General features: G+C 56.4%; 2 protein-coding genes across 2 annotated transcripts; one reads left to right on the top strand and one right to left on the bottom strand.

Annotated features, from left to right (window-relative positions):
* Positions 1-464: 464 nt before the first annotated feature.
* Positions 465-4,286, top strand: MONBRDRAFT_33298 (uncharacterized protein; the record flags this gene model as incomplete). Its single annotated transcript, XM_001747684.1, has 12 exons — positions 465-605; positions 701-802; positions 901-1,022; positions 1,113-1,293; positions 1,370-1,493; positions 1,592-1,668; positions 1,804-2,053; positions 2,172-2,223; positions 2,296-2,395; positions 2,527-2,604; positions 2,717-2,865; positions 3,029-4,286. The coding sequence occupies 12 exons, from the start codon at positions 465-467 to the stop codon at positions 4,284-4,286; spliced, it is 2,634 nt and encodes an 877-aa protein (XP_001747736.1).
* Positions 4,287-5,194: 908 nt separating this feature from the next.
* MONBRDRAFT_9910 (uncharacterized protein) lies at positions 5,195-8,455 on the bottom strand (the record flags this gene model as incomplete). The annotated part of the gene is made up of 8 exons (XM_001747601.1): positions 5,195-5,530; positions 5,820-6,013; positions 6,126-6,224; positions 6,305-6,756; positions 6,934-7,328; positions 7,425-7,718; positions 7,932-7,974; positions 8,100-8,455. 8 exons carry the CDS (start codon positions 8,453-8,455, stop codon positions 5,195-5,197), a joined length of 2,169 nt encoding a protein of 722 aa, XP_001747653.1.
* Between the last annotated feature and the right edge of the window lie 903 nt (positions 8,456-9,358).

Here is a 9,358-nt window from a genome sequence, read left to right as displayed (position 1 = left end):
GAGAGAGAGAGAGAGAGAGAGAGAGAGAGAGAGAGAGAGAGAGAGAGAGAGAGAGAGAGAGAGAGAGAGAGAGAGAGAGAGAGAGAGAGAGAGAGAGAGAGAGAGAGACAGACAGACAGAGAGAGAGAGAGAGAGAGACAGACAGAGAGAGAGAGAGAGAGAGAGAGAGAGAGAGAGAGACAGAGAGACAGAGGCGTTTGATGATTTCGGAAGAGGGCTCCAGTTGCAGTCCGGTTGCAGCAGAGGTGTTGCTGCTCTTTGAGGTGGCGACGAGACGAAAGGAACAGCGGGCGGGGGAAAAGGGGGTTGTATGCAGACTCGCGCCAGTTCTTTTGCTGGATCGAGCGGAACCACGAGGGCTCGCTGGATTGCTGCTGCCGATTGATTGGTGGCTCTCTCGCCGTGGGCGCCACTGCCCCATTTAAAGCCAAAACAACCTGGCAAACATGGCACTGCGTGCTTGGATGCGCCCAGGTCTGCAGGCGGGCCGCGCGTGGTCGGCCCGGGTACCTGTGCACACTGCTTTGGCGCGGCGCTGGATCCAACGCTCTTCCCGCCAGCGCACAGCTGCCACACCACCGGAACCCAAGCCACAGACTCCTTTGGTGCGCGCGGTTCTTCCCCTTGCTCATCGCTGGGCCCGTCCCTCCGTGTGTGACCTGCACTGCACCCACACCCTAACCTCTGAATCGCGACCCAGAATGAGCCTCCTCCTCCAGCTGCCAGCCGACCCAAGAGCAACGACATGGACGTGGAAGTCGTCGAGAAGCTCCATCGTGGCGTCCTCTGGCTCTCCAACTTGGTACACCCAACCACGCCGCCTCGATCCCATAGTGCCTCAAGCCAAGGCAGCGACTTGCTGCAGCACTCACTGCCGCGGTTCACCCCTCCTTGCTTTAGCACCCCATCAAGCTGAATCGCATCGATGTCCGCCACAAACTCTACGACATGGCCTACGTGGACGAAACCCTGAAGCGCATGATCGAAAAGATGGACCAGCGCCATGCCATTGAAATTGAACGGTCTGCACCCACCCTCACCCATGCTTGTGCGCCCACTGCAACCCACAGTTCCAGCTCCCACTGGCTCGACTCACCGGCTGACCTCCTTAGAATTGTGCACCGCTCACCCGAGGGCGGCGTTTTCATCCACTTCAAATCGTCCCAGTACGACGCCAAGGGCGCTGCGGATATCATCCGCCAGCACCTCATGGACAAGCGCAAGGCCTCTTTCCTGCTCAAGGAAAAGATTCGGGCCCACCTTGTCATGGGCAAGCCCTTTCTCCACGACATGGTGCGCTTTCCTCCGACCGACTGAGTTTTGAGCAAGCCCCGTTGTCACATGCCCGCCCTGCGTGCCACTGCTGTAGGAAGCCTACCCCACTCGCACAATCCGTGTGGACTTTAAAGGCCCGGCCATGGACATGGAAGAACTCTACAACGTCTTGCGCCCGTATGGCCACCTCAACAGCGTCAACATTGCCAAAAACAGCGGTCGGCCTAGACCCACTCGCACCTTTCACAAAGGCCCCTTCCTTTCTTTGGTCTTCCTCACTCATGGGGCTCACGGCTCTTGCGTTTCAAATCTGTAGAGGGCATTCGCTATGGCACGGCCTCCTATAACAAGATCCACGGCAGCATTGGCGCCAGCAATTGTCTGCACCGCGCGGTTTGTCCTCCTTTTGGCATTTGCCATCCCCAACATGACGGCCATTCCTCTTTTCTTTTTTTCAAAGCTTCTCATCTCCCATCGTCCATGACTCCCTTCCAATGCCCGGCTGACCCTTGGCCTCTTGATTTGTAGGTGATGCAAGACACAAAGCTGCTCATCTCGTATGAAAAGTATCTCAAACCCTCTGCCCTGCGGGAATTTTGGAACAACTATTCGCGTGTGCTCCTCCCCACCCTGCTCTCTGCCACCGTGGCCTTCGCCTACACGATGTTTGATCCCTTGCGCGAGTTTTTCGTCTACAACCACATTACCAACCGCTTCCTGCTCTCCCCCGAATCCAAGTTTGGCGAGGAACCCGACTTTGTTCTCAATACCACTGGTCGTACGTGCCCTGCCTACCTTCCTGGTGCCACCCCATTACCTTACGCTACACCCTGCAGCGATGAACGAGCCGCTCTCTTGACTGTGACCCATTTACAACGCCAACGTTGTTCCGATAGCGCAAGAAGAAGCCACGGCCAACAAGCCGGCCATGGGTGGTATTGAACTGCGGTACGTTTTATCGACCACAACCGTGCTCCACTCGATCGTCCTCTTGTCACACGAACCTCCTTTTGCTTCCAGATTGTACAATGCTGTCAAGTCGCAAGCGCTGGACTTGGTTCAGCGTGTGAGCAACATCTTTGGCAGTAGCTCAAGTGACCAAGTTCCCGTGTGGTCCAAGGTGCGAAATCTCCCTCGTCTCTTGTGTGTGTGTGTGTGTGTGTGTGTGTGTGTGCCTGTCTGTCTGTCTGTCTTTTTCTGCGACCAATCAGGACCAACCCTTGGTCTGCACTACTCTGTTGCACGGTACAGGAAGCACTGGAGCAGCTCCGTCAAAAGGTCGCGACGAGCTCCAACTCGGATGAAGTCATCATGCTGGCAGGCCCCTTGGTTAGTGCTTCCTGTCGTCAGCTGGTGGCATTTTGCAGCCTAATCTCTGCCCTTTCTGAGTGAAAGGCCCCCCCTGAAGCAATTTTATACAAAACGCCATTCTCACGTACAGCACCACGCGCAGGGCTGTGGCAAAACAACCATCATGCGTGCTCTGGTGCGTGAGGAAGGAATTACCAACCTGTTACATCTCGACTTTCGACGTGCTGATACCTTTGTCTCAGATGCCGAACTGCTCAAGCGCCTCAAACAAGCTGTCGGGTCAGTCCTTGGCCTTTCATGCCACATGCCGACTAGCTTTATCTTTCACGCTGCAATGTGTTGATGCCATCATGGTTCACGAGCCTAAATGGGTTCTTTCCTTGCCGTTTGTGCCGTTTGAACAACTCAATCTCTGCGTATGTTCTTTTTCTTTACATGTTAGATACAAACCTTCGCTGACGGTGCTGTACAAGCTGCAGCGCATGATTGAGGAGCTCCTTGCGGTCTCCACGCGGGGTGTCGTGGCACCACAAGCTTCCACGGAAGCACACGTGCGCCAGGTCTTGGACTGTGTTTCCAAGGTCTTGCAAAGCCTCCGCAAGTGGAACAGCAAGAGCAACGGCAATGCCAAGGCAGTCACCCCAACCTCGAATGGCCCCGCAACTACGACCCCGGCTCGCAGCGCAAGCGACATGCCCCTCATTGTTCTTAATGGCCTCGACTCTGTCTTCCTCAATGATCATCCGGCTTTTGCTCAACAGCTCATGGATTGGGCCTTTACCGTCAGCCACGAGCGCTTGGCCACCGTGGTACTTTTGTGTGACGAGAACATTGCAGAGGACTACGCCGAGGAAACTCGCGTGCAAACGGCGGTGCTTCAGGTCGAGGATGCTTCGGCCGAACAAGCCAAGAATTTCATGCAACTTAACCTTCCCCATGTTGAGGTCACGGATCAGCAAATTGCCGCAGTCTCTGGTGTGCTTGGTGGACGCTTGTCCGACATTAACGAACTCGTGCGCCGCGTCGAGTTTTTGCACCAACCCATGGCTGAGGCTTTGAATGACATGGTGTCCAAGGCAGTGTCCTTTGTGGCTGGTCATGCCCTGACCACGCGACCAAAGACGGATGCCCATTGGACCCTGCAACAAGCTTGGAAGCTTGTATCCCAACTGGCTGAAGACGAGGAGATTCCTTTTGAGCGCATGCTTTATTCTGACACGTTCAACGGCGATGATACGGCCCTGTATGCCATGCAGCGTGCCCGTCTTATTCGCATTCAGCATCGCTCGGTGCCGGTGGAGGCACCACCTGTGAGCCGCAGCTGGCTGGCTAGCAGCCAACCGAAGGCTGATGATGAAGCCATCCCCGTGTATCGCCAACAACTCTTCATTCAGCCAGCACGTCCCCTCTTTCGCGAGGCCTTCCGTCGCATCGTTCATGATGCCACGCTCTCTGATGGTATCCGCCTGCAGCTCCTCAAGGAGGAGGCTGGCAAACTCCTCAAGACCATGCATGCTACGGAAGAGGAGCTGGACAAGGTATTGGACATGCTGACCGAAGCACGCGGGGGACACGTCACTTCAGTCATCAAACAGCTCGTGCATCGGGCCGACCAGTTAGCTGCGACCCTGGAAAAGACTGTCAACAAGATTGAGCAGGTCGAAGCCGCCAAGAAAAGCCTGGCGGCCTTGATGCTGTAGTCTGAGTTTGCCTGAACTGCCGCATATGTATCTGTACACCTGTGCTGTACGTGGCCAGCGAACATAAGTAGGGGTGCCACAACTTCGAATTTACTGTCATTTGAAAACAACAAACACGCAAAGGTGTCATTATGCCGAGGAGCATTCCAAAGCGGTGGTCAGGATGATGGATTAGTAATGTAAAGAGCCATGCTCGATCGAAATAATATAATGTCGACATCAAGCTTCAAAAAAGCCCCAACTCGGGTCGCATGCGGATTTCCGGACAGGACGATCGCACAAGCAGAGATCAGGAATGACAAAGAGTGGAGGGACAAGGGTGATGCAAAACACAAGGCTCAAGGCTGGCAGAAGAAATGCAGCTAGCTTGAGTTGTGTTTGGCAAGAATGCAGGTCACCTCCAGGGCTGGCTGGCTCAAGACCTACATGGTTGTTGCAGTGTTGGTCCCAAGCTCGTGTGAGTGAAATCACACCAGGGTGCAAGGCGTGTATGTTGCATGATGAAGGACCGCATCCCCAAGCAGGCAGCTTACGCGTTGTGCATCTGCCTCGTTGGCTTTGAGCATGCGCGCCGGTCCCCATGCACAAATCTAAGACCACCAGCCAGCTGGATTAGCTCCCCTGTGCTGTGACATTCGCTTGCACTTGCACACTGGCACAGATTGATTTGCGTTTGACGGCGCCAGGGCTGAAGTGAGCGTACCCGATCGTCAATCTCAATCTGGCCGGTTCTTGTCGCAGCACCAGCAGGATCAAAGCCAGCAATGAAGACCCCACGGTGCAGACGGGCCGAGTCACGAGCGCTCAGGCGCAAGCCCCAGGGAATGTCGGCACTTTCCTGAAATGCGGCCAAGAACGGATTACCAAGCCAGCATCAGTTGGCCAAAGCAGTAGGGCAAACAAGCACGTCAATCGAGTAGACTTGAAATACGCACGCGTTGCAGTTGCAGAACAATAACCGTCTTGCCCAATTTCTGCTCAAACTTGGCCGCAATCTCAGCAGCCTTGGTCGGCTCCAACACAAAACGAGAATCACGATTGGATGCTTCGACATCCATCGAGATGGATGTGCGGCGTGAGTTGGCCGCTGAGTTGGCCGCTGAGTTGGCCGCAGAGTCAGAGGTCGTAGGCTCGCCATTGTCGTCGCGTGTAACTGGCATGGCTCCTCTCTGGTCATCAGGTGTCGGCAGTGTGGGGCTGGACTCTCCCCCATTTAAAATGCTGGCCGAATACAGCGCCTGAGCCTGTGGATACGCGCAGCAAGATGATTCACGTGAGGGCCATGCAAACGAAAAGACACAGCAGCCAATGCGTGCGATGGCTAGCCAGACTTTTAAAGACAGCGCGCATACCGCATTGGCATAGCGAAAGAGAAGCAGGGAGAGTTGCAAGCTGCTTTGCAAGAGTTGAATGATTTGTGCTTTAGTCATTGAGGCGACAGGCATGCCGTTGATGACCACGATTTCATCTCCAAACCTATGCCCGGTTGCGAAGAGCGAGGTCAGTCAAGCCATCGTATTCCGCTAAGCTCACCCAACATTGTGCTGCCTCGGCGTTAACGTACATGATTTGACTGTGTGGACTACTGGGCGGCATTTGGTTGAGAAAGCATCGTGAAAAGCCTGCAACGGCCTCCGTGGCACACTGGACGGTGATGACGGGCAGCCCCCAGGGCTGCGTGAGTGCTGATCGAGACAAGCTAACGGGAAGCTGCAACTGCGGTGGACCTGTAAAGAAAGTATGCAACGCCAATGTGAAGCGTTGACACCGCAAAAGAAGTAGGTGGTTGCCAAACGAAGCATAGCCGACATGGCATCGCTCATGGCGCGCGCAACGCACCCAAGTATTCAGCAAGGATGTTGTTGTTGAATACGTGCGAGTTGGACTGCGCGGACGAGCGGGACGCGCCCAATTTCCCAAGCTTGGCCGTGGCGTCACCTACAGGAGGCGTGCAGAGACATTGAGATTGGTGGTCCAGCAACGTCAAAAAAGGCAAGTGACCCCGGCACTTGGCCGACCTTGTGCACCGGAAAAAAGGGGCGAGGTGTGGCGCGTCACAAGGGGCGTAGCATCAGACGAGCTTTTGGCGCTGGCGTCCGTGCGGCCTGATAGGGTATTATTGCTATCCGAACTGACGTTGGGGCCGGTGCTGAGGCGCCTGGTGACGGGTAAGGTGTGGACGGGGACCATTCGCGTGGCCAACCTGCTGCCCTCAATAGACGAGGCTGCGTGCTCCGAAGCCGAGCTCACGGGGAGAAGTTCCAGACTCGAAGTACGGAGCCCGACAATGTGGGCTTCTTGAAGTTCGGTGATAGCCCTGTCCATGGCTTTTGTGTCCGAATAGGAGCGCATTCGAGCCTCGGAACTGTCACGGTCACGGATAGAAGATAGGCGCGGATCGGCGGCGCGGGACAGGTCGGTGGCCACACTCTGGGCGGTGGCATAGCTGTACTCTGATACACTGCTGCGCCTAGTTTAGTGTGGGAACAAGAGGCCGTATAAAGCCGAGAGGTGGTGCAGGTCGATCAAGGGTGAGATACAACAACAGTACTACAACCCGAGTTGAGCAAAGTTGCCACTCGCAGACATTGTTTCCATCTCTGCTGGATCTGAGCACGGGGTCGCGCCAAAGAGCAGGAAGACTCACCGAGAAGCTTCGCTGTCGGCTGATTGTCGGTGGACGGACAAGACTACGCGAACTGCGTCGTTGAGAGCATGGCGAAACTGGGCGGTGCCAATGTCCATCACGTTGGTTCCATTGAGTTTTCGAATCACATCAAATCGGCGGAGGCCGCTGCGAGCCACTTCCGAATCACCAATGTATTCGACAATCATGCCGTCGGCGGCTGGCGCGGGGGTTGTATCAAAACCCCAGATGCCGGAAGCAGGACGGTCAAGAACAATCTCAATGAGAGGCAATTCCATGTGTGATTCGGAGGAGTGTCGCTGGCGTTGAGAGAGCGCCTGCGAATCTGGTTCGGAACTGCCTGGTAGCTGGCGCCGAGCTTGCTCGTTCAACCACCGTCCCATCATGCTCTCCTCCTATGGGCGGGAACGGACGCCAGCACACCCCGCTTTGAGGTCCAGCACGTGTGCGAGTGGATCCATGCCATGCGGCAATGACAGGCCTGTGCGTACCTCGGGCACGGTCTTGCGTCCAAGAAGAGCACGACGGCGGAGCGGGTTCATGCTCTCTAGTTTGGGGCGGATGGTTTTGTTCAGCGGATGACTGCTGTCAAACTTGCCCTCGCGAATGAGCAGGGCCATGGCTTGGGCGAGCGTGTGCAGATCGTCCTGCAAGCGTTGATCGAGTTCTTGACGCTGAGCCGATTCGCGCATTTGTTGAGCGCGTGCGCTCATTGAGGATTGCGTCAGTTCCTCCAAGGCGGTATTCATGCGAGTCAATTGATGACTCAGTTTGTCTTGCTGCATCTATCATGATGGATGAGGAAAAGGAGAACGGAGCGCAGCGAAAGGGGGGAAGGGAGCACAGCGAACGAGGAGAAGAGAAGAAGAGCAGAACAGGCGCAGGTGCAGGTTGGGAGTATGAGGATGAATGCGTGTTCTTGAGGTGCTGGGGTCGGCCAAGCCATCGGCCACAAGGGCCTCTACGAAAAGTGTTTTAGCACCAGCTGGGCGACTCACCTTGAGGGTTGAGACTTGCTCCCGTAGGGCATGCGTACTCGAGCTGTGGTACCCAGCAGCGGGCAAAGATGAGAGGGTGAAGGGTACTGGGTGTTGAAGGAGCGAATTCTTTGAGACAGGAGCAGGGTGGGTAACGGATTTCAGAGGGAGCATGAGCGTTGGGCTTACTCTGGGGCAACTGAGGGGCTATGCCACCCGACGTGATTGGCAAAGACGGGCTGAGACACCATGCCGTAGACGTGCTGAGGATGCCCCATCATGGACGACGCAAAGGGCGGTCCACTCGGAGAGGCCATGAGGTGCGGGGGAGCGGGCGACGCCATGGGCAGGCCTGGGGTTGAGCTCATTGGGATGGTCGACGTGGGCGTGTAGGCCATGGAGGAGGGTGGACCAAAGGCCAGAGAGTTGGCATAGGACACGGGCAGACCAGAGACATAGGAAACGCCCGGGGTCGTGGAGTACATGGAGGATGGCGGGGCGCCCGCTGTTGCCCTGGCGTCTGGCAGTGCCCCCGGATGGGCCATATTGGATGGGGACGCCGCAGAGCCAGCTGAGGGGCTGGCGACGGGGAAGGACTGGCCGCGATGCAGGGGTGAAGTGGGTCCGGTGGTGCGTAAGCCCGCGCTGGAGAGATCAGGGGCAGCTAGGAGGCTGGAGGTGATGTGTGCGCGTCAAAAAGGCCGGGATGGCATGAGGGACCCGCTGGCACGCAAGCGCTGGGGATTAAAAGGTGAATCCGCTATTCAGAAAGGCACTCAAAAGGGATTGGCTAGAGAAGGGGGACGAGTCTCAATGGTAACAGGGACCAGGCTGTGGCTGCCTCGACGCAATGCGTAAAAACGGACACGTGCATGCAGAGCAAAGCGCGGCGGATGGTGACGCTGGGGTAAATCTGTGGTGGTGGTGGTGGTGGCGGCGGTAAACAAAATGGACGAGGATGCGGGGGAAGCAAAGCTTGCGAGGACTTAAAGCCGTCGGGTCAGGTGGGTGTGATGGTGGCGGTGGGGGTGAATGAGAAAGCGAGACACGAGGAGGCCGTGGAAGCGAGTTTGGCCACATTGAATCTCGTGAGGCGGAGGGAGTCGTGTCGAGTGGGTAAAAAGGGATGGTGGTGGATCGAATGAAGTGCAAGGGTCGGGAGGAGGGCAAGAGGTAGTCGTGTCCGCGTGTGAAGTGCAGGTGGAAGCGGGTGTTTATGTGCGTTGCGGGAGACCCGTCCGTCGGAGGGAAAGCGGTGACGGAGAATTGACAGTCTCTTCATCAACGGTGTCGAAGCGGCAGCGTCGGGGTACAGAGCAGGTGGAGCGCGAGCCGAGCGGGTCTTACCCAGAACTGTCGGTGGGGAAAGCTGAGCTTGAAGCAGGGCCACTAGCGGCAGCATAGGCCAGAGTGGCAGAGCCGGGTTGAGGATTTGCCTGCACCATGAC

Source organism: Monosiga brevicollis, genomic scaffold, assembly GCF_000002865.3.
Source record: "Monosiga brevicollis MX1 MONBRscaffold_18 genomic scaffold, whole genome shotgun sequence".
Classification (NCBI taxonomy): domain Eukaryota; class Choanoflagellata; order Craspedida; family Salpingoecidae; genus Monosiga; species Monosiga brevicollis.
The sequence above is the reverse complement of the archived record's forward strand: the minus strand, read 5'-3'. Positions and strand labels throughout refer to the sequence as shown.